General features: G+C 40.3%; 1 protein-coding gene across 2 annotated transcripts in view; it reads right to left on the bottom strand.

The window, feature by feature from the left end:
• Positions 1-24660, bottom strand: part of LOC120573489 (pyruvate carboxylase, mitochondrial-like) — a 156925-nt gene that overhangs the window by 49758 nt on the left and 82507 nt on the right. For both annotated transcript variants that reach the window (XM_039823244.1, XM_039823245.1), the window contains exon 11: positions 8127-8289. In XM_039823244.1, coding sequence (XP_039679178.1) covers positions 8127-8289 — 163 coding nt within the window. The remainder of the gene's footprint in view (positions 1-8126; positions 8290-24660) is intronic.

Here is a 24660-nt window from a genome sequence, read left to right as displayed (position 1 = left end):
AAGGTTGGTGGATACACGGAATGTGATGAGTGCCTGCTAAGGAGAAATAGATTAAAATACTAAATGTCAAGGTGCAAGCTTTAATACTCCCCACCTCTCCTTCCCACCCTGCTTGCTTGTTCCCAAAGCACGCAGTCCATGCCTCCCTGTCATTCTGTCGACAGGGCTGCCCTCGCGCTATGACATCCATCACTCTTCATCGTTGTCTCTCGCTTCACACCTTATTTCCCCTGTGTACCCCTTCTCTCTGAGTTATTCTCACCTAAACATGTATGTGCCCCATATGTGAAAGCAAGAAGTATAGGCTTTTTCATTCGCAGCGGTTGTGACATAAAACAATACTAGTCACCAGTATACCAGTCTTATTAGTTGAGATATTGCTCCCAGAGCAGCAGCAAAGCTTTCACACACAGAGCTGCCAAATAAAAGCTAGTCTCCCTTCATACATCTCGGGATTACATGAAGCTAGTTCGTATTTATACAGTATACTCATGGATCATTTATTCTAATTTGTATGCATTTTTAATTTAACATTTAATGTTTTAAATGTAATTCCAAAGTCCAAAGAAATCATATACACATCTATCTATCAATCCATCCATCTCCATCCATCCATCCATATCTACACACATTTTATGCACTACTGGTCAAAAGTTTTAGAACACCCTAATTTTTTTGGTTTTTTATTGAAATTTTAGCAGTTCAAGTCCAATGAATAACTTGAAATGGTACAAAAAGGTAAGTGGTGAACTGCCTGAGGTTTAATAAAAAAAATTAAAAAAAAGGTTACCCAAAACTGAAAAATAATGTACATTTCAGTATTTACAAAAAGGCCTTTTTCAGGGAACAAGAAATGGGTAAACAATGTAAAGCTGTTCTGCAGCAATGGAGGTTGATCAAGCTTTGAAAGTTGGTGCTACCAATTCCCACAGGTGTTCCAACTTGTCTGGATTACTTACTACCCCCTCTGTTTGTATAAAAGTATTGTTGGAACACACTGTGGTGCCGTACCCTCGTGAGCATTATTTGAACAGTATTGTACTGCAGAAAGTAGTGTGTTGCTATAAAAATGGCGGGAAAAAGGCAATTAACAATGGAAGAGAGACAGACCATCATAACACTTAAGCATGTTGGTCTTTTCTACAGAGAAATTGCGAAGAAAGTCAAGGTGTCAGTGAGTACAGTATTCTTAACCATCAAAAGGCCCTTAGAAACTGGGTGAAACTCTGACAGGAAGAGGTCTGGCAGACCCAAAGCCACAACAGAATCAGAAGACAAGTTTCTGAGAGTCAACAGCTTGCGTGATAGGCGGCTCACAGGACAACAGCTTCAAGCACAGCTTAATAGTGGTCGTAATAATCAAGTTTCAGTTTCAACTGTAAAGAGAAGACTTGGAGCTGCAGGTTTGATGGATCGAGTTGCAGTAAGAAAGACATTGCTGAGACGTCAGAATAAGAAAAAGAGGCTTGCCTGGGCCAAGAAACATCGTCAACGGACTACTGAAGACTGGAAGAAGGTGCTATGGACCGATGAATCAAAATTTGAAATCTTCGGTTCATCATACAGGATTTTTGTACGCCGTCGAGTAGGCGAAAGGATGGTTCCTCAGTGTGTGACATCAACTGTCAAACATGGAGGAGGAAGCGTGATGGTCTGGGGCTGTTTTGCTGGATCCAGGGTCGGTGATTTGTACAGAGTGAAAGGCACCCTGAACCAAAACGGCTACCACAGCATTTAGCCATGCCGTACCATCTGGTATGCGCCTAGTTGGTCAGGGGTTCATCCTACAGCAAGATAATGACCCAAAACATAAGTCCAAGCTATGCCAGAACTACCTTAGGAAAAAAAAACAAGATGGTAAGATTAAAAACATGGAGTGGCCAGCACAGTCACCAGACTTAAACCCCATTGAGCTGGTTTGGGATGAACTGGACACAAAAGTGAAAGCAAAGCGACCTACAAGTGCCACACATTTATGGGAACTTCTGCAACAGAGCTGGGAAGAACTTTCTGAAGAATATTTGATTTCCATTGTAGAAAGAATGCCACGAGTGTGTTCAGCTGTTATATCTGCCAAAGGGGGCTACTTTGATGAATAATAATAATAAAGAATTTAGAATACATTTTGGTTTATAAATTGATTCCATGATTTCTTTTTAAACTTAAATTGTTCATTTGTTCTATTCTTAGTACAATAAGACATTGAACTGCATGAATTTCAATTAAAACCTACACACTTTATATATATATAATTTTTTTTTCCTGTGCCTGTTCTTGGGGACAGTTTTTATTATACAGTTTGATACAATCCAGCTTATCCATTATTCTTTGGTAGACAGATCTGTCAGCCACTAGGGGCACTAGCTCATTGGGCATTCCCACCGGTGCAACAGGTGCGTTCAGGTACTGGTGAGAAGATGAAAGGCAGGAAACGGGGATGAGTAATAATACAATTACCATCCTAAAAGATGGCAAACACTGCACAGTGATTTATAAAAATATGGTAAAGGATTTAACAACTCTGTTCTCTGTGTTGGCACCCCCGCTGTGCCAGTGTTGTAGCTTCCTTTAAATGAATGAGGGGATGCTTTTTCTGCCAAAATGTGGTGCTGTTGTCTGGCTGATTGTGGCCTTACAGTCCATTATTCAGCCTCGATGATAATAAATGAGTTCTGGTATCTATTAATTCAAAAGCATGCAAAGCTGTGTACACAGTGTTAAAGTGGAGGTGCGAGCTCTGTGAAAGCTGGAGATTTTCTTTCCTGTATGGATTTCTTTTTTTATATATATATCTTGACTTTTAAGGGAACATGGACAAGACATTAATGTGCACAGAATCACCGAAAGTTTGAGAGTTGCACAACAACCAAGCAAACTCCATTGCTGATGAAGACCATGCAATACTGTCAAAAGCCTTAAAACAAAGATTACAGTAGGTGGACATTAAATTAGGATTCAGTAACTGGACGGTACTCAAACCAAGCAGCTTTAAGCACATACGTTAGATTAATAGAGAGTGGGATCTGACTGAAAAACACTTAGTTGTCCCAAAATAGAAAACAGTCTGCAGTGCAATGAACACCACCAGACAGTCATAGTGCAGACAGTGCAACAGCATGGGGCACAACAACACAATTGTGGGTCAGACCTTTGAATAAAAGCTGAGTAACGGTTCTTTTTAATGCTGCTCTACTTCTCTCAGCGCACACAATCTAGCCTCCCTTGTTTGCTTCTGTTGCTCTCCCGTCTCTCTTCTTGTCTTTATCCTTCACCTGTCTGAGAGCTCCATTAAAAGACGATAAGAGAACAAGGTAGAAAGCTCTCACATCCCTGTTCCCTTTATCTATTCTCTGCCCAGAAGAGAAAATGAAGTCAAAGAGATGCAAGGATGGATCCATTACTTATTCAACCTGTTGGAGCTTTGCTTCAGTTTTGTTCACAAACATCCATCAGTCTACTGTCTCATACAGCTGTATTAAAAACATGTTTCTCCTGACTCGTCCTGATTCATTGAGCTCTTCCATTTCTATCCATTTTCTCTTCCTCTCTTATTTTTAACCCTAACACCCCATTGCACTAGCTCTCCTTCTGTTCTGCGGTCTTCCTTGTTTCTTCATGAAGACTGAAAAGCATTTGACACTCTCGTGCTTTGTACAGGAGAGCTGATGTTTGTGCTTAATGGAACAAGTAGCCTTTCCACTTCAGTGTACGACCCCTGTCCTCTCCTGTTGCCATGCGGCAGCTCTTTCACAGAGTTGAACACACTGAGCAAGTGGCAGCATTTTCAACAGCGCTATCAACACTTCTTGTCTGAGCTAACAGTTTGACGCCACTGCAACATCCCTTAAACTCTGCTGTTCGCCCATGTGCTTCTGAAATTGGAGAGTCCTGTAATGGGGTATCTGTATCGAATATGAAAAGGGTACAGAACTCCACTAGTCAAAGTGAATTACCCAAGTTGACCAAAAGCCGATAGCGTGACAACTTCCTCACCCTCCTGCCAGCCATCTTTCAGTGCGTCGCTCAGCGGCTGACCTTGTCACGGCCCTTGGGTAATATTTTGATCATATGCACACGCGCATATGGTTATAAAGAGTTCATTTTCTATATTCTGATACGTTTTTATGCAGCAATTCATGGTGGGAATACCTTTATTTATGAGAAGGAAAACACAGATGACTTTCAAAATATATCAAAAATATAATATAAAGCAGTTTGTGAAAGCAGGGGCTTTCACATCAGGCACCTAAGCCTGGATCACAAAAGTAAAACAGCAACGAGGACAAAATAAAATAGGCTACTTATATTTGTCTTAAATGTGCGGTGAAGGAAGGATTCTGGCGTTAGTGTAGGCGGAGCATTTGTGCCCGGTCGCCCCACCCACACCCACCCACACACACCCCTACGCTCAGCGGGCTGATGAAAGATGAGAAAAGTATCTCTGCATGTTCTGCAGTGTTACTTTAGTTTGCTGTCACATTACTCGACCGGTATTTGTGAATACAAATATCTGAAGTGAAAGTGCTGTCACAAAACTATGTTGTTACGTATCATTGCACATTTTTAAGTGGGTATATGGAAATCCTGGAGATTTTTTAGTGGGTATACTGCATAAACCTGCGTATCACATAGACTACAGCACTGACTGCGTGGCTAAATGGTGTAGGAAGGCGGAGAAAAAGAGGTAGGTGGGGGAGAGAGATGGGGAACAGATAGATGGATGAGATAAAGGAGAGTGAGATGGGATGGGATTGGGTGGAAAAGGGGGGGAAAGCAGCGCTTGAAGCAGACAAGGATAAGTACGAGGGTAAAAAAAATGTACATTATTTTAAGATGAGTGGTAGGTGGGAGGGAAGTATCGAGTATTGCAGGGGAAGCTGAAAAGAGAAAATATGGGGGGCGGAGGGGTGGAAACAAAGCAGAAAGTCTTTGAAATGTGGAAAGGTCACTTGCTATTCCATGGCAATTTGTTTTTGAAAAGCGCTATACAGTGCAAGCAGCTATTTTCACAGTGAGAATGCCACATAATGGGGGATGTTCTCTAAATAGCTTATATCTTTTGGGCCTGCGTCCTCAAATCCGGTGAGAGTCTGAAATGTAAGCTGCTGATTTAGAGACCGCTCAAAAAGCCAAATTGTCAGATAAATGTTTTATCGGAATGTAATGATTTATCTAGGTTAATGTTAAAATGAAACATTTGGTCTGATCATTGAGCCACATAAACTGTGAGTGAATTAAAAACAACCCCCCCCCCCCCACCCTGGGGGATTAATTAATGGACTCAAATCCAATTGGAACAAACCTGTGTGCACAACACCGTTTCAACAACCATTTATTTCCCGTCCTCTCTCGCTCAGAACCAAGAGACAAATGACTTGTTTGATTGAAAAGCCACCGGTGCAAGTTGAATTCAATCACATCTGAGTAGTCAAAAACCACCGTGGTTAAGTCTCCAAGCAGCAATGGCTGTATTTTATTCATGACACCCATGACAAGCCATAAGAAGGGGAGAAACGCTAAGAATCTAGAGGGTCTCTATGAAATTTATAGCTTCCCAATTGCAGTAAATTTGAAATATCACTGATCAGCTTCCCTGGTCTGCTTGTGTCCACTGCTCAGCTGTAGATTGCAGATTCTTTATACTACTGGTTTTCTAGCTTCTCTGCACTATTAAAATAATTAATTTCACTATTAGCAGCAGTTTTCCACGATTAGCAGAGTCTAGGCTACAGCCATAACCATTGAGCACCCAAGGCTTTTTAAGCACTGTGCTCTGCTAAGGTCAAAGGCACCATTATCTCTAAACATTATCTTTTGACACACATGGTTTGATTTGTTTTCATTCTGATAAAGTACCGTTTTGTTCCTATTAAACCTTGTAACTACTGTGCCATTTTTATCGATTCAAACTGGCTTTCCTTACCATTTCATTACGGTATTTGTCAAGCATTTTGACACCGTTAAGGCCGGAAAAAAACTATAAAAGAGAATCAGCAAACAGAAGCATTAAAGAAAGGGAGAGGACAGAGGGTGATAGGGAGGGAAAAAAGCAAAAAAAAAGTGGGGGTGGGTGCACAGTCTAGGATGAAGGGCAAAAGGACCTGACAGCAAAAAGCATCCAGGGATCAGACCTCATCAGAGAGAGAGAGAGAGAGAGAGAGAGAGAGAGAGAGAGAGAGAGAGAGAGAGAGATATTCATGGAGACGCGATGAGAAATGGCATATATGGTGTGTAGATATACAGGATGTGTGCCTGTGGATGGATACACAGAGCGCTCATATAGAAACATTTCTGTCTTCTCATGTGTGAACACTCTCAAAGACGATAACAGGTCCGCTCACACAAAGGCACACACTCTCAAAAATAAAATACAACTAAATGCACACATGGAGATCCAGATGAACACTTAATCATGCAGAAACACACATGCACACAGGGAAATCATGTCATCCCACTCAGACCTCATATGGCAATGGATGTTAATGATTGCAGCGCTGAACGCTTAACTATATAGATCATCATGTGACAGACCTACTGTATAATTCGAGTGCTGGTTCATCTCTGCAGCTGTGACTGTAAGTACACGTGCACACACACTTTCATAACATTGTCATCTCTCACATTACCATAAAGCTCCGTTATCTGATATTTTTTGACATAAACACTGAATAAAATGACTGTTTATGATGTGAAAGACATCATAGTGCTACGAACCCCGCTGAGAATCAACAATCCACTTTGAGCTCTTTACAGCGTTTAAGTTCATTGCTCTCATTTGCTGGTATGTGCGCCTGATGGACCACCATACAAAAGCCAGCTCTCAAAAGCGGATGCAATGCTGCACAGAGCATACATGTTGCCATGTGTATCTACACAACTTAAACTGCCTACATTTTTCCAAGAAGAAAGACTTATGTTGCATAATTAATCTTGGAAGCAAAGAGCTTAATGTGCCCAGTTGGGATCTGGCATTTTACCACTCACTGCTGAAACTGGACAGTATCTCAGTCTAGAAGAAGAACGCACCAAGAATGTGTTCAATGCATCATCTCAGTGATATAGACGCTGAGTTTGAGAAGGTTTCTTTTTTTTTTTTTTTACTGTAAACCACAAACAGTGTTGTTTAGTAAGACTAGTGCAGTAGGGGCCGATTGCTTGGCCTCGGTTATTGCTTGACACTTCCTTTGGTCCTGAACAATACAGTCGCCGTGACATAGTTGCGTCTCCTAGCAATGCTAAAGTAGACACGTCATCTGCTAACAGCTATCTATTTGGGACCAGGCTATTTCCGGTAACAAAAGCGTTCATTCTGAAAGTTGCATCGCTGATGCTTGAAATGTTTGAGTTTGCAACTATGTAACATCTGCAGGCTCTCTGTCTTCATCCGATCTTAAATGTACTGTAGCTAGTGATGGAGAGCTGAGAACTGAGCTGTACCCAGCAGGACGTCTGGTGGTATCAGTGAATAGTTGGTCCCCTCTCAATACACTACGTAGTGTGTACATAACACACAACTAATATATATGTCACGTAGACCTCAAGAGCTCGCAGTCAATACTGCACTTCCTTGCTGTAGGTCCACAGCAATACACCTGCCAAGTGTGTTACCGACTGACTGAACAGTTGTCGAGAAAATCGAAAGACAGACACACTCCTTCCATTTTAGTTAGATAAAATCCAAAGTTGACTCTTTAAAAGTTTGCACTTAAACACATTCCTTCAAATTATGTGGCTAATGTTATTTTTGATGTTTTCTTCTTCTCTGTGTTGCATATGTGCTCACTATCAGCTATGCACAGTCACATTCTTGTGTGTTTGACATGTAGTAGTGACATGTAATCCCAAGAAGGATGAGTTACATCTGGCATGACACGGTAATAAAAAATTAAAAAAAAAAATGTATATAAGTATTAAGGCTCGATTACTGCGAGTTGTCTTTCTGCCGCCCCATCAATAAAAATAAATAAATAAAATGTAACTACTTTGAAGTAAGCATACATTTTCACCGAATCATCTCAACTTGCAGACTTTCTCCAGACTCTGAAAGTGATGTGTCTACTCTTTGTCCACATGTGGTCTCCTTGACGTACAGCAGAGGCCAAAAGTCATTTCAAGATGAACCCTACCTCAATCCTTCCGGTGTCTGGCTGGAAGCCTCTGGACGGGTCTTCGGTCGTCACTCTGCACTGAATCGCACAGCCGTTGACCCTGATCTTGTCTTGTCTGAGGCCCAGTTCTGGCAGGCTGCGGCCCTCACACACACGCAGCTGGGCATGCACCAGGTCCACACTGTTAGAGTGAGAGAGAGAGAGGCAATGAGGTGAATAGATTGATTCAATCCCTGAACATTGTGTGAATAGCCCTTAATTCCCCTTGATGTCACTGTGGAGAACATGTTCTGCTTAGACCAAGGTTTTAAAGACCAGTAAGGCCATTTATTCAATATAAACATCTTTAGCTATCCTTGGCCTTCGATCAGAATGGGGAGTGTGTGGATCGGCAGTGGATGTGACGATTTTCTACCCAGCACTTCTCATTTGATTAAATGAATCTGTGATATGTGACAAGAAAACAATCCCTCATGGATGCTTCTTAATAGCATAAACAAAGTGGGTAAACAAAAAAAGAAACTTTAGATATAGAGTAAAAAGATCGCCGGTGCAACACAGATGTCTTAATTTATAGTTTTTTTTATTTTGTTTAAGGTGCATAACAGTTGCACTGTTGCTAATGTTTCGATGTAAGGTTACATCTTCATCAGAGTCCTTCATCGAAACGTTAGTCACTGTTATGCACCTTAAAAAAAAAAAATTAAGAAGACATCAGTGTTGCACCGGCGATCTTTTTACTCTACACTGACTTGTCCTGCCCTGGTTGCAGCAGATTGTTGTGGTTCGCAGAAGCGCGGAGAACTCTCTTTTAAACTTTAGATATAATTTGATGGTGTTGAAACAATGGCCCCTGGGGAAGCAAGCAGGACACGGAAAATAGCTTTACATGTGAAAACAACTAATAAATTAGGAACATAACTTTTGTTTCTTAGCGATCAGTAGGTGTGCTACAGAGACACTCAAACAGGTTCTAGGACATTTAGTCAAGTCATTAAGTCAAAGGCAACTAGACCAGTGTTTTTTGCGCTTAAAAAGTAACATGTGTGTTTAAGTTACACTGCAAGTCTTGGCTTACATGAACAAATGGCATGCAAGGCGTTGCATTGTAAATCCCAGCCTCAAGCAGGTCTGGGACTAATGCAAACAACTAAAACAAGTAAACCTCAAATTGTGTGGTATACTGATAAGTTCTGCAATAATGGTTCATTATAACTAACTGGAAAGCATTACACTGCAATGCAAAAAGTGTTATCTGCAAAAACCTGGCTGAAAACTGAGAAGTGTTGTTTGTTGTTTTATTCAACTTTATTAAAGAAAAAAATACAGGCAATACAAAAATAAATAAATCATGTTTTAGTTGAAGAAATGCCATTGTTCAGTAACACCAACTCTAACAGATGCTGTTTAATGTACAGTACATTTGTCACAGATTTTGCCCAGGAACACACACTCACCAAGAAGAGTTACATTATGCAAATCTTAATTCAGCAATTACCCAATATTAGAAAGAATTGAAATGTGAGAGGGACAGAGAGAAGTTATTTTCTCCATTTCCATGAGTTGTAACCCTTAACATCAATTTTGGCTCATCTGTATGCATTTATTTAAATGTAAAGCTCAAATGAGACTTGCTGGGTTAAGCTTCATGACCTTGCACAGTCTAAAGCACAGCCAAAACGTATAAAAGTATTTTGTCATCGTTTTCTGGACACATTTTAAATGCAGTGGACGAACACAGAGGGTGGGGGACATGTAATTCTTAAATGGCTGTGTCCCTGCCCACAATACGCTGCCAAACATAAAACACACTCCGACAACTGGGAAGCCTTGCAGCCTTGAAGAGTGAATGGGAGACAGAAGGCACGCGCATTAGCAAACAAGCTCGGATTTTGGACACCGTCTTGGCTTCCGTCTCCTTAATGTCTCAATTAGCTGGTATCCCCATTCTGGCCAAACAGAAGGACAATTATGCATCAGCAGATCCAATCTTGATAACTTGGAAAGGCGCTAACGTACTGTTGTTATTACACATTCATGAATATGTTCGTATTTTTGAAATTACACAGCTCCGCTCGCATCCTTAAATCATAAAAAGGACGAGAAGAAATTAGTCACTTTATGAGCGGTGCCCCAAACAGCAGTTATGGAAATGATTCTCAGTTCCCCAGTACTTCATCTTTTAATCAGGATACCAGTTTGTTTCCAGACTCCGATTAGTTACCAGTCTTTGTTGGCTCCAACACATGGTCAGCTCCCCGGGGCTACAGCCAGTAGGCGATATGAGGGGGAGAGTATGCCATCCAACCTTGTTAGCAATAGACCAAAAATGCACGCCCCTTGTTAACATGCAGTCCCCCCCTCTCCATCCCCTGCAGCAGAGAGTGTGCAGGGGCAGAGTGGTTGTTTAGTTCAAAGTCTAGTCAGCCTGACTCATTGATCCTTTATCTGACTGAGGTTTGTGAAAGTTAGAATCTATGGGTTGAGAGTACTGGGATAGCAGTAGCCTAACTGTGCTGTGGATTGATAAATCCATGGCACTGTTCCGTGGTGCTGAGGTGGCAGACGGATTTTGTGACTTGTTGAAATGTTGAAATATGGTAAAAGTATTTTCTTGCCTATAAATTTGTTCTGTCACTTCTTAAGAGTATTTGTATATTCATGAAAAGTGAGGGTACATAAGAACAAAAACACCAAGTATCCAAATTTGAAAAACACTAACTTATGAGGTAGCATAATAATGGATGTAGTTTCACAGAGATGGAATTCATTTAATATTAATATCCTTTAGTATTAACAGGACCAACTAAAGATTTCAGAGTCCAGAGTCAAACACTTGGCATCCAAGTATGAACTTTTTTATATTCATTATATATAAATGAAGTTTGGCCTAGTTCTTTTTTTACCCACTACTTTACTACACAATTCTTCTACTTTGAAAACATAAGGCAACACTGACTGAATAAAGACCCTCGCATAGCATTCATTGTATACAAATTTGACTCAGACAAATTAACGAGCCCACAGAAACATCTGTCCCTCAGTGCAGCCAGTTACAGAATAAAAGTCCCTCGTATCATTAGCAAGTTCCACAAAAAAGCCGAGCTACACAGGAAGAGGATGAGGATGATATGCCTTCAGTGAAAGTAGGAGTTGGGAAATGCACTACAGCGCATGCACGCTCTCAGTACAAGTGTGATGACAATAAATGCTGCTGTAACATTTGGCACAACTACGTTAGAGAACACAGAGGATTAACCAAAGAGGAGGATTGACCTGAAACATCTGTACAGAGGCAGGGTCGGGAAATATCTCCATCAGTGTGTGCGTGTGTACTTCCAAATACATTACCACGTCTGAGAACAGGCATTTCAAATGGACGTTGTCACCATATAAAACCATGGAAACCATCCAAAGAACACATTTATAATAACTGCTACCCAAACGCTGAATTTCCTTCATGTATCCTAAACATTACTAAGCATTATGTCCTCCTCTGGTAGGGGAGGTTTGTCGTCACAAGGCAAGACAGACTAATAACCACTCAACCTACATCTATTTGTCCTTGATGGCATATGCCGGTTGTATATGTATGTAAGCTTCTGACATGAATAAATCATCCTCAAAACATAAGCTGCAAGAGTACACAAGAAATATGTTACTTTACTGCTCATAATTCTAATCTTAAATCACTTGATTGTATTTTGACTACAATAGCTTTCTTTTCATTATTCACTAGTTTCCTGTATGCTTTGGCAACACGGATGAAATTACATGCCATGCTAATAAAATAAGTTGAAATTGAAAAATCAATGGTGTGCGCACAATTATTAAAGTAAACTATTGTCAACAGGATTTAGAGGTAGGGCAAAACTCAGAAAGGAATTAATCAAATGGAAATTATGAAAGTGAAGTGAGAAGCAGTTTTATTTGATTGGAGGCAAACCAATATTTTATTGTTAAGTTATTTGTTTGGAGCTCTTACGCACCCTCATAAATAATAACGCTGTTACTACCAATTTCCCAGAAAGTAAAAGTAATGACGATAAGACAGATATACGATATCAAAAACTTCAAACTAAAGTTTACTTGCATTTCTCGTTATACGGATCTTATACAGATGTAGGTTATGCCTGAGAAATTATTAGAATATTTTTCATTTGGTTGTAATTTAATGATCAATAAATGTGCCCTGTGCACAAAAAGTCTGAGAAATATAATTCTTTACCATACAATGGACTAGGAGAAAGGGACACAAAGACAAACATTTAGTGAAAAGAGTAGCTTTAATCCCAGATTCATTTGATTTGAGACATTTTCTATTGGCCATGACCAAAAGTAATTTTAACTCAAGTTGTTCCACCTGCTTATTCACAAATCTAATCGTAGAGTTAGACTTCTTCCAACTCTCTCCATATTGTGCATGTACCCTGTCATGTAGGTACCCATCAAGCACGGCGCACACAGCAGACTACACGTGGCACTTTAATTATATTTTGCCTAGAGCCCCAGCAACCAAGAAGTACTCCTGAGCTGCAACGCTACCTGGCCCACAGTTTCCTTTGAGTCAATGAGTTGGTAGAAAATTTGATTAAACAGAAATTTGCTCTGCTTACAGCATGTAAGCACAATATTAACTGAAACAATAAGGTCTTAAAACTAGATTTTGAATCAGCCCCCCTCTACAGAACAGGGCCTCAAGATTACAATTACTATAATGCAATGCAGCACCTGCCTTTAGGCCTTTGTCATTTCAGGTGACAGAGGTTAAGTAGTGCATCGTTCCCAAATTAGTGAATAATCACATTACAGCAAGCCAAATGGAACAAAGTGGAAACTCTAGACCCCTTTTTCTGGTATGCTAGGAGCAAGAAATAAGATGTCACGGAAACAAACATTGTCTTGGCTTTGTTTTTTGTCAGCAAATATATTAACAATATATATTACATATTGTTTCTGAATGTTTGACTTTCCCTTTCTTCTGAATTATGACAATATATATATATATATATATATATATATATATATGGATTGACTGACAGGCTGAGGTTGTAAGGCTAGGCAACTTATTTCTACAGCACATTTCAGCAACAAGGCAATTCAAAGTGCTTTACATGAATCATCAAAGAGCAATTAAAAACGGCCATGATTAAAATAAAACAAGCTAAAATATAATACACAAATACAACAATTAAAGTTACAGTGAGTGAGAAATTTATAGTTATTCAATTTAATAGGTTGTAGGGACGGGTTTGGGAGGAGAGAGGGAGGGGTTTTATTTTTGTTTAAATAACAATGTTCTAAGTAAATAGGTTTGGAATTATATATATATATAAAAATATTGTTTTGTAATTACAGAGGGAAAGTACCGAAAAAAGTACCGTTGGGTACCGGAACCGAATTCCAGGTACCATTATCGGTAGTGGTATTGGTTCAGATGTGAAAGGTACCCAACCCTAAACATATGTCTAGTCACTGAATCTGATCTTTGAAATTCTGTCAGTGCCTCTACCTCACAGCCATTTTGCATTTGGTTCTCCTGTGTGCAACAACCTTGCTGAAGGCTTCCAATATGTGTGTAAATATCATCAATTTGCTCTGTGATGACATCACCAACCCGCTAAGAGATGCACGTATTAAACCGCATAACCACATGGAGCCCATTATTTACAGCACAGCATTGGCTACATTCCCATAGGTATATGGCTGCTGAACGCACATTTTCTTGTGGCAATTTAAATAAAATATTTAAAAGAAAATGTTTAAACGTCAAAGTCGGTCTTCAGTTGGTCGTATGTTTTCAAGTCCCTGGTGGGAAAAAAAAAAAATCCATTCAACACTTGCACTAAAGCACCACTTTAAAGGAAACCTAGTCAAATCAACATATCACGGTCCTGGCAAAAGTCTAAACTCTGATTGAACTTAACAGGTTTTCCTCCAAGTAGCTTCAAAGACGAAGAAAACCTTTTCATCTGAAGTCCAGGTCAATGCCATGCACATATTGTTTATCCTCTGATGCTAATCTTTTATCTGAGCTGCACCAAGTCTTAACAGTCTAACACCTTCAAACCTGACAGAGCATTTTGTTGCAGCACATGATGACATCAACATGAATTGGGGGACTTTAACATCTCATTGTTACACGTCATGAATCATTCATTTTGTGTGACTATAACAAGTATTAGCTGTTCCCAACCGTAACGGCATTATTAGTGGGGCTTTTAATATGGTGATGAATATGTATTGATGGTTTCTTTTGCCTTGATTGATACTGTATAAAATGGAAACTGGCTTAGTACCCAATGGCTCGCAGCATCTACTTTTGGAACCACTGGTTTGAAAAGGAGCAGAGTGTAGGATTTAGGGGGATCTTGTCAGAAATGGAATACAATATTCACAATAATGTTTACATTAGTGTATAATCACCTGAAACTAAGATTTGTTGTGTTTTTCATTAGCTTAGAATGAGCCCTTCATATCTACATATGGAGTCCTCTTCCACTGAGCCCCCCTTGTTGCACTGCCATGTTTCTACAGTAGCCCAGGCTGGACAAACCAATCACTGGCTTTAGAAAGATCCTTTCATATTTGAAGTATACTTGACAAAGAAACTGAGCCTTGTATATGAAAAGTAATATCAGTTTAACTTCAGTATTACAATTTGCAATGCTGCTAGCCTAGTTTGTCCAACCCACTTAAACACGTGGGTGCAATTAACCAACATGTATAATTTCTTGCAAAATCTTTTTTAATTTGTGATAATATATGCCAATCAAAACAGGCAGAATGCTTTCATATGACAAAACGGCATATATGCAATTCAAAGCATTCAATCATTTAAATTCCCCTTTAAAAGGGGATCATCGCAGAATCACTGCAGGTCATCTCCAGAGTCAAGAGTGCAATGAAGGTTTCATTAAAATGTAATTCTATTAAAATGAATTATCTTGTCGGCCTTGAGTTATGCAGGGGGTTAGATTGCCAGGGTTGAGGAGATCAGAGCGGAGGATGTATAATGTACTGACCTATTACGGGGTTGAGCACCTGCCCACACAAAATTATGCTTTCCTTTCCATTATACATATATGCATACACAAATACCTAAGAAAGCATTCCTAATATCTGCCACTTGCACACATGCAAGACTTACCCTTACTGACTGGACACGTCCCTACATTATCACAGTACATGGAAAATACATTAGCCTAATACTCACTAGAACCTGAGGACACACACACACACACACACACACACACACACACACACACACACACACACACACACAAAAAAAAAAACACACACACACACACAAAAAAACACACACACACACACACACACACACACACACACACACACATCCTATAAGTCTAGTCCATACGTTGACCTTCAGCACCAAGCACACACACACTGCCTCAATCTGTCACATGTGCATACACACACACAGCAAGATTATGAAGGCCGAGTACTAATTGCATATAATTTTCAGTCGTTTCACTCAGAGCTCGTTAGCAAAGGAGAAGACGGTGGCTGCACGCCCAGAACTAAAAAGGAAAAAGGGAGAGAAAGAAAGAGAAAGGAGTATGGTGAGGACCGGAAGGCAGCTTGTTGTGGCCATACCAGATGTAGAAATATTCAAGAAAATATGACAAACAGGCAGGGTGGTAAAGTAAATGTTACTGCACTCTTGAGATCCACAAAAATGGAGGAGATTGAGAAATACATAAAAAGGAGACGAGATGACAGCTATACATCCCCAACTCAATGCAAGAGAGTGGGAAGCTGAGGAAGTAGGAGTGTGGAGGATGATAAAAAAAACAAAAAAACAGCTGGATGCCAAAACCCAAAGAGAGCAGAGTGGGAAAAGTGGGAGCGTGGAAAAGACTAGATTTGGCATTGCTCTAAAGGACAAAAGGAATGAAGGGGCGATAGGAGGAAGCAAAGGTGGAATGCACAGAGGGGGAGTTAGGTTGGGAGTGGGAAGGAAGGATGAAAGAATAAGACATAAATAGGAGAGTGGGACAAGAGGGATAAAGCTGGGATGAACTGAGAATGGAGCGAGGGAGTGAGGAAGAAGTAATGACTCAGAGTAAGGCTGCAAGGAAATAAGGAAGTGAAAAGAGGAGGAGAAGAGGTGAGACTGCAGAAAGCTGGTTCATCTCTAAGGAGCTAGGAGAGGTTAGCCTAGGTTAGCATAAAGAACACAGCAACAGCTAGGAGACTTTAGCCTACTGCAGGTTAGCATAAAGAATATAGCAACAGCTAGGAGACATTAGCCTACTGTAGGTTAGCATAAAGAACATAGCAACAGCTAGCAGACTAGGAGATCTCCCAGTTTCCAGTCTTTATGCAAAGTTAAGCTAACCGACTGCTGGCTGTAATTTCATATTTAATGGACAGATATGGGAGAGGTATCAATCTTCTTATTTAACTCTGAGCAAGAAAGCGAATAAGCCTATTCCCCAAAATGTCAAACAATTTTAATATGGCAGACGCAAGAAGTGAAAAAAGTTGAATGGGGTGAATGGAGGGATGGGAGGGAGAGAAAGGAAGGGAGAGAGGAAGGTGGGTGTATTGCAGAAGAAAGTGAGAGCCAAGCACAGATAACACTGCAGGAAAATATGGAAAGTCTGAGCAAGAGAGTGAGAGAGAAGCACAAAGAACCAGTAAATTAAAAGTATTATAAATACTATCCTATTCCCCTCTGTTGCTTTTTCATTTCACTCTCGTCCTCTCCTAAATACCCCTTTCCTTGCATTGCTTCTCCTCACTTCTCCCTCCTGTCCTTTATATCTTCCATTGTCTCCAGCTCCCCCTCCCCACCTCCCATGTGGCCTCGAAATGCAAAATATGTACTCCTTTTGAAGTGAACACTCGATTTTATAACTTAATTTGAGCGTTCGTCTGCTGCGCGTGCGTGCGTGCGTGCGTGTTTTGTTTATGTTCACACAAAACAGGTCTCTGGTAAATACACTTTTTCAAGATGGCTCCGGGGCTAGTGGTAAAGAGCAAAGCAGAAATGTATTTCTCATTTCAGTAAAACTAATGCAGACTCTTGTCTACCAAATGTGAGCATACATATACCCCCCCACACACACACACACACTCTAAATAAATAACTGGAAATATAGCCAATTGCTTCCAAGTGTGGCCTGCAGGAATAGAAATGTAGAAAAAAGAGGGAATAGGAAGAATGGACAAACACAAACAAAGACAACAGTAGAAATCAAGAGGGAGAAATGGAAGAATGGGAACTGGAAGAAAAAGATGCCCACAGAGAGAAATAAGAGGACAAAGGGAGAAGGAGGAAAGAGTGAAGGACAGATGGAAAAGACAATAAAGACGGGTAAATGGAGCGAGAGAATATGAAAGAAAAACAAACGAAGATGAAGCAAAAGGTGGGCAAAGAGTGGCAGAGAGGAGGAACGCATTGAGTCACCCATGTTGTTTTGTATGAATTATATTAGATGGTTTTAGACAGCAAACAGAAGAAAAGGAAGAGGAAGTCTGGCAATGGGAGGTGAGAAATGGAGACGAATGGGAGGGATGAGAGAGGCGAGGAAATAAGAAATTTAAATCATTGTGGCATGAGGATGGCATTTTGACATCAATTTAGCTGGCAGCCAAAAAACTATGCTGCCTGTTTGATACGCAGATGCAAACAGAACATGGTTGGAGATGGAGGGAAAATGGGGGGGAAAGGGATGAAGAGAGGGGGGTGGAGGGGAATATTAATCACAATTTATCAACATGAGGAACAAAAACTCTGAATGGGAAGGAAAAAGGATGGATGAAAGAAAAGATGAGAGAATAGGATGCTTAAGAGGCTCAAACACTGATTAATTGTTTCCCAGATTAAGCTAGAAAATGGGCAGAGTTAAGTATATGTTTAAAGAATTGTAGTGGTAAACAGAGAATCAAACGGAAGACAAACGGTTAAGAGTGCATAAGTGGAAGGGCAAGGCACAAAAGCAGTGGAAAATATGGACGACACACACAACCCCAGCAGACCGACACGCACGCGCGCGCACACACAATCCTATCTGATTAGATTTCCTCTCCTTTTCAGCTCGCTTTCTCCCCTATTTTCTCAGGCCTCACTATCAGCCTATTAATTAATTCCTGCTTTCCTTGTTATGAAGCAGATGGAAGAGTGAGGAGAGGAATGCAAAATTACTCCGGCGTCCAGAAGGCAGCGAGGAACGAGATGAGAAAGGCCAAAAGGAGAGAGACAGAGCATACAGATAAGAGGAAAAAGAGAAAGACAGACCGAGGAGGGAGCGACAGAGAAATTAAATACATAAGAACAGATAGAGAAGAGGAAATAATTACAGTGCAAATGCGTACCGCATTTCCAATGATGTCAGTACATGTACAGTACGATGAAAACACTGTCTAAAAACATGATCCTAACTGCACTCTTTTGATAGTATATCTATTAATTACATATTATAAAAGCATTTTGTTACTATAAGGAATAAAAAATATTAATCTTTTCTAGTCATTCAGTCCATTCTTTTCACTGCTTCCAACAGATGTATCATGCAGGAGCACAACCAACAGTTATTCATAGTCATAGTCATAATCAATGCTCATTGTCTGGAGGTTTTCATTCCAACCAAAGACTCCACCTGCTGAATAGCACTCTTCAAGTAGAGGGGTAGGAACTCATGAGTAAAATGAGTGAGTTGGAATGAAAAACCTGCTTTAGCTGCTCTGTATGGCACATGGTTGGCCACCCCTGGATTAATCAATTATTTCAACTGCGCAATATTTTTCTGTCAATCTAATAATCAACGAATTGACTAATCATTTCACACTTAAATTTGACAGCCATGTCACATAATGTACATATCAGCAGTGTCTTCACTATCAACTGTCAAAGACTAAACACCCGAGTTGACCTGTGTGATTCACTCTTTATTTACATTTGACGTGTGTCTCTAGTTGCACTGCACCATGTTCCAAGGCCTTCTTGGAATCCACTATGAGTGAGTGTTCTCCCGCGGGTCTAGATTGATGGGTAAAATTGATGTGCTGTGGTGCATTCAAAGACACCACGCTGGTTGATTAAACTTAGATACTGACCCGATGTCTGTCTCCATAGCTCGGTATTGACTCAACTTTGTTGGTGTTCCTGATTCAGAACCTGGTTCGAAATTAAACATGGCCACAGACCCTTGAACTCATTTGATTAACGTTACATAACAAAACTGCATCCACACTAGGGCTGGGTATCGATACTCAGTACAGAGTAGTTTTGAAACTTCTCCTGCAGTAGATACTTTATGTACCTATAACAAAATCACTATTTGTATTAGGGGTGGGGGAAAATATCGATACAGCATAGTATCGCGATATTTTTTAGTGGCAATACTGTATCGATACACAGACGCCAAGTATCGATCTTTTATGATATATGTGTTGGTCAGTCTGTCTGCTTGACGATCCCATTTTGCAGCAATAAAATTGAAGTGTATCTCTTTAGATAAAACCGATGTTGACAAAATTTTCCTTTGGGGACATCATTTGAAACTGGGAAAAATTTGAAGTTGGAAAAAAGGTAATAAATTGCAATATATCGCAGAATATTGCAATATGTTTAAAATCGCAATAATATTGTATCGTGACATAAGTATCGTGATGATATCGTATCGTGAGGCCTCTGGCCTCACCCCTAATTTGTATGGTTTTGCTCACAGCCTATCACTGCGAGCGTTCTTCGATTTAATGGGACGTGTGATTGCCGCCGTGTATTTGACGGACTTGGCAGTTCAGCATTCTGAGCCTTCATTCACATAATGGGTATATATTGAAGAAATAAAAAAGGTATCAAAAGAGGGTACTCTATTGTATCGTATCACTTTAAGGGTACTAGCATTGGTACTGGTAGCGTGATTCTTTTACCCAAGCCTAATCCAAACATACCCTTTTTAAAACGTGGTATTTTGATAAGGTGGTGCATGGTAAAAGTGGAAAACTGACATGAGTCTACAGTGTGCAAAAACATGGCATTGAGTTTCTCACGTGGGCTCTTCAAATCATAGGTTTTGCTTTGGGCCCAAAACACAGCCAGAAGGATCAACAGCCAACTCTCAGTTCCCAGAAGCCCCAATGAACCCTGAATACACCTCACACACCTACACAACACTTAAAAATGTATTAGTATACTCTGTGCTTCACTCTTATCTGTGTATTCCAGGTACTGTATCTTAAAGCAAAAGCCCACCATGTAACAGCATTCATGTGTTATTCCTGGGACCTTGGACAGTATCATCTACTCTAGATGTGTGTACTGTACTTGAACAAATCCTACCACTTGAGGGACTGAAAGGATTTGTTTTTAACACATCATTCATTATTACTGATTAATTTGCTAATTATGGTGGCTGTTCATCAACTGCAATGTTCAAACTCAGGAACCTGATCGTTTTTGCTACTCTGGGATTCGTCTGCCTCAAAAAAAAAAAAAACTAAAAGATGTTTAGTAATTTGTTCAAATTTAGGAAAAACAAGGTAAACGTTTTGAAATAAACTGCAGCAATCATGCAGAACTTCATTTAATAATAAAAAAAAAAAAATTATCCACTGGCCCAAAAAAATCAACTAAACTACAGCTCAGTTAGAGGGTCGTGCCATTTAAATCAAGATTTTAATTGAAAGGAGGACATTTATTGAGGGGTCTGCTAGATAGCAGCTCAACAAAAACACGCAAATGCACATCAGTAGACACACACACAAACCCCCAAAAAAATAAATGCAAAAGCCCATATAGGCCAGATAAAATGCAATCCAAGTTCTCTCATTCGGAAAATTGCACAGTGGAAGTCACAAATAGAGAGAGAAAGAGAAGGGGAAGCCAGATAAATAAGCCCCCACACACAATCATAGATTGGTCCATCCGCACACACATAAGTACACATGTAGTTAAAAATGCATCAGCAACCACACTGCACATTTGGGACACCCACAGAAAGTTATCCAACAAGTAGCACACACATAACACATGGAAACACACAACATGCACACAGAAATACACCCATGGAGATAAATACACACATAATGACACAAGCCTATGTGTCACAGACCAGATAACATGATAAGGGTAAAATATGAGCTGTGGCGGAATAAAATGGAGGCAACGATGAGGAGGGAGTAGCCACTGGGAGAGAAAGAAATGGAATGAGGGGTGCAGTATTAACAAAGAGGAAGAATGTGAGAGAAAGAAAACAAGAGAGCAAAATCAAAGAGCAAATAGGCAAAGAGATAACTCAGTTCAGCCTTGCTACAGATAACTAAAGAGAATTTGCCTCAGTGTGTGCGCACAGTATTTGTATGACAAAACTTTATAAATTAAGTAAGAAGAGGGGGTAAGACAAACTATGTAGAAAGAAGAGTAACTAGGAAGACAGAGCAGGGCAGTATAAGAGAAGAGTGAGGAGATGTTGGCTCAACATGGAAACTGTTACAATAAAAATAAAGCATACTCATTTTAATGCACTGTAGGAAAACAATTAAACACAAGTCATGTTCATTTGTAAAGATTGTATTCACTACAATAATTTCCAATCACGCATGTGTTTTAATTACACATTTTGTAACTGCAAAATACAAAAGACATCAATCTGAAATGAAACTTTTTTCCTGTAAATCCTGAATGATGAGGTCTAACAGCACTGTTGAAATATTGTGTTATTCTACAGTTTTCTCACAGGACTTATTTTCATGGGATTTGTTAATAACAAAATCTAGAATATCACCAGCCTTATTTGTAATACAGTGTTTGCATCACGACCTCCACTCCCAGAGCGGATTTCTCTGTAATTCTGCACAAGTATTTGCAGGGAAAAGGACTTATGCTTGCACACACTGATGCATTCAGAGACCTGTGCAAATGACTACTTACAAATGCAAACAAACAGTGATACATTTACATATATCTCGCTGTACAGCATCTGCAGCTATCCTAATTGCTGGGATTTTCATTTACAGGTTTTAGACAAATGAAGCATGCAACATAACTATACGAGTGTGCAGCGGGATGGAGACACTGGGTCTTTCTCTTCATATACCAAAGCCCAGCAGGACACCGTCCTAATTAAACCCAATGCTGTGAGCAGACCACAGGTGAGTCTTTGATGTATAAATGTATAGTACTCGTGATAGCATGTGAGAGTCTCTCTCAACACAGGCAGGCAGATAGAGAGGCACACAAGACAATTTATGTGCAAGCCTTTTTAAACAAAATGATCTCCTTGACAGGGTTCCCAGCGTGATACACCGATAGGTAGGCCTGCTGCGTGTGAGACAGCCTAGGCAAAGTGGCAAAGCTTCCTTTATGTCTAGCTGGGAGGGATTTCATCTGTCATTTCGCCCCATTATATTCCACTCACATCTCACTGACTAAAAGGCTGTTGAATCATTTGAATGCCAGCAGTGGCACCCGGCATCCAGTCTGCCAGTCGCTGTGTGGGGAGTGACAACCTAACAATATTGACAAACATGACCTGCGATTGGTCGGTTCAAACAGGCAGTGCTCCAGCACCTTTTCGCAGGCTGCAGTGGGTGCAATGAACAGTATGTCATGCAAAGTGGATCAGTGCCTGGCGAATCCCTTGTGGTGCATGACTGCACAATCAGAAATGAAACTGACATCCTAATTATCAAGTCCGCAGCTAGATCCAAGCAGCTTTTGCTACTCCTCTTTGGAGGCAAACTTGACATTTGAAGCAAAAGGAAAAATTTTTTTTAAAAAAGCAGCAGACACTTCCTCTGTTTTTAGCATGTGAGAAGACTAAAGTATCCCCCTCTCTGCTGCTGCTGCTGCTATCCCCGTATGCATGTCCGTCCCAGGGACTTACCCATCATCCACCACCTTTTGATGCTGAATCCTCTGGTTTACATCAAATCTTTGATACAACTTGGCTCGGCAGGCCCAAGCCTGCGGAAAAGGCTTAGGAGGAATCCAAAGGGGATTACTGGACGGAACGTATGGAAATTACAGTTTAATTCATCATTTAGGTCATGGTAATTTATGCAAATTAGGATTCAATTAATTCCAGCCTTGGGTTTAAATGGTGTTAGTCTTGTAGGGGTGTGAAGTCCTGTCAGGATCACATGATGTGGTGGACAGGAAACGTATTAATTCATACAAAATCTCAACAGAAAAAAGGTCATCGCCATAGCAACACATTCTATAACATTATTAATACCATCTACGCAGGAGAAAGGAAAACCAGAGAACACCAGGAATGTGGGCCGATATGTAGGTGCGGCAGAACTTGACACCAGAGTAGTGGCGAGATCTCGCGAGATTAAAGTGTGACAAGATCTCTTGTGATATCGGTCACTAGTGCAGAGCAGCAGCCAGTAGACAAGAGTCCAACCTGGTTGTTTTATTAATACATATGGCTTTGAAGAGGAGTCTGGCTTGGACCTCTAAATTAGCATAGAAGATCCCCTGCCCGTTCGCCAAAGCTGACTGAGTTCACTTTTGCATAGCGGTAGCGGTGGTGCAGTTGTAAAAAGCTGCCTGTAAAACCCAGCGTTAGAACGTTAAGAGGGTAAGGCCGCTGTCTCCCTCTCATAGTACGTGTACAATGTCTGCGTCATTTCCCCGCTTCCCATTCATTTCTATTGGAGCTGTCGTGCAATGCATTCTGGTAGCGTCGCGGGGACTTTGAAGTGGGTGTCGAGTCACCCTCTCCTAATTTGCAGGAAGGTGAATCCAACCAACTTTATGCAAATGAGGAGCGGCCGGCTCGGCACCTCACAAAAGCTGACTGAAATCTTTTAAACTGGCCTTTGTCGATCTGAAATGAAGACAGAATCAGCAACTACATGGCCCATGAACACCATTTTCTTTTGAACTCATCCAATGACCACAGCAAACACTTTTTTCTGTAGGGCCACCAGCAGTGGGATTTTCACTCATCTAGTAAACTAGATCGAGAATCTGGTAAACATTACTGTATACCTGCTTAACATCAGTCTGTTAGCATTGCCATTGTTAGCAGGTTAGCATGTCGATGTTAGTATTTAGCTCAAAGCAACACTGTGCGTAAGTACAGTCTCACAGAGCTACTACTCGCAAAAAGACGTTTTGACATTAAGGCTAAGAATGTCCCACCAACATTTGTTCTAGTTTATATCTCTGGAACACTTACACTCTCCTCTTTCCATTTATATACAGATATCTGTGGTGAGTTAAAAACTTTTTTTTCCAGAAAAGCTGTCCTAGCATATGCCCTCACATCCAATTTATGGAACTTCTAAGCAGTTTAACTTATTCTGAAATGTCTAGCTACAATAAGACCTGTGGTGACTGCCTACAGCCTTTCAATAAAGGGAGTTAAAACAATAGCAAAAAAGGCCTAATGAAAAAAGGGTTAAATCAGTGACATTGTGTTGTAGCTTTTTGCATTATGTTGTCTTTGCATCCCTGCAAATGACGACTAACAATTATCTCCATTCATAAATGAGGAGATTGTCCCTATCGCCTTATGCTGGATCTTATTGTACCGATAAATGCTTGAATTGTCATATTAAAAAGAAG

Source organism: Perca fluviatilis, chromosome 14 (genome assembly GCF_010015445.1).
Source record: "Perca fluviatilis chromosome 14, GENO_Pfluv_1.0, whole genome shotgun sequence".
NCBI classification, from domain to species: domain Eukaryota; kingdom Metazoa; phylum Chordata; class Actinopteri; order Perciformes; family Percidae; genus Perca; species Perca fluviatilis.
The sequence above is the reverse complement of the archived record's forward strand: the minus strand, read 5'-3'. Positions and strand labels throughout refer to the sequence as shown.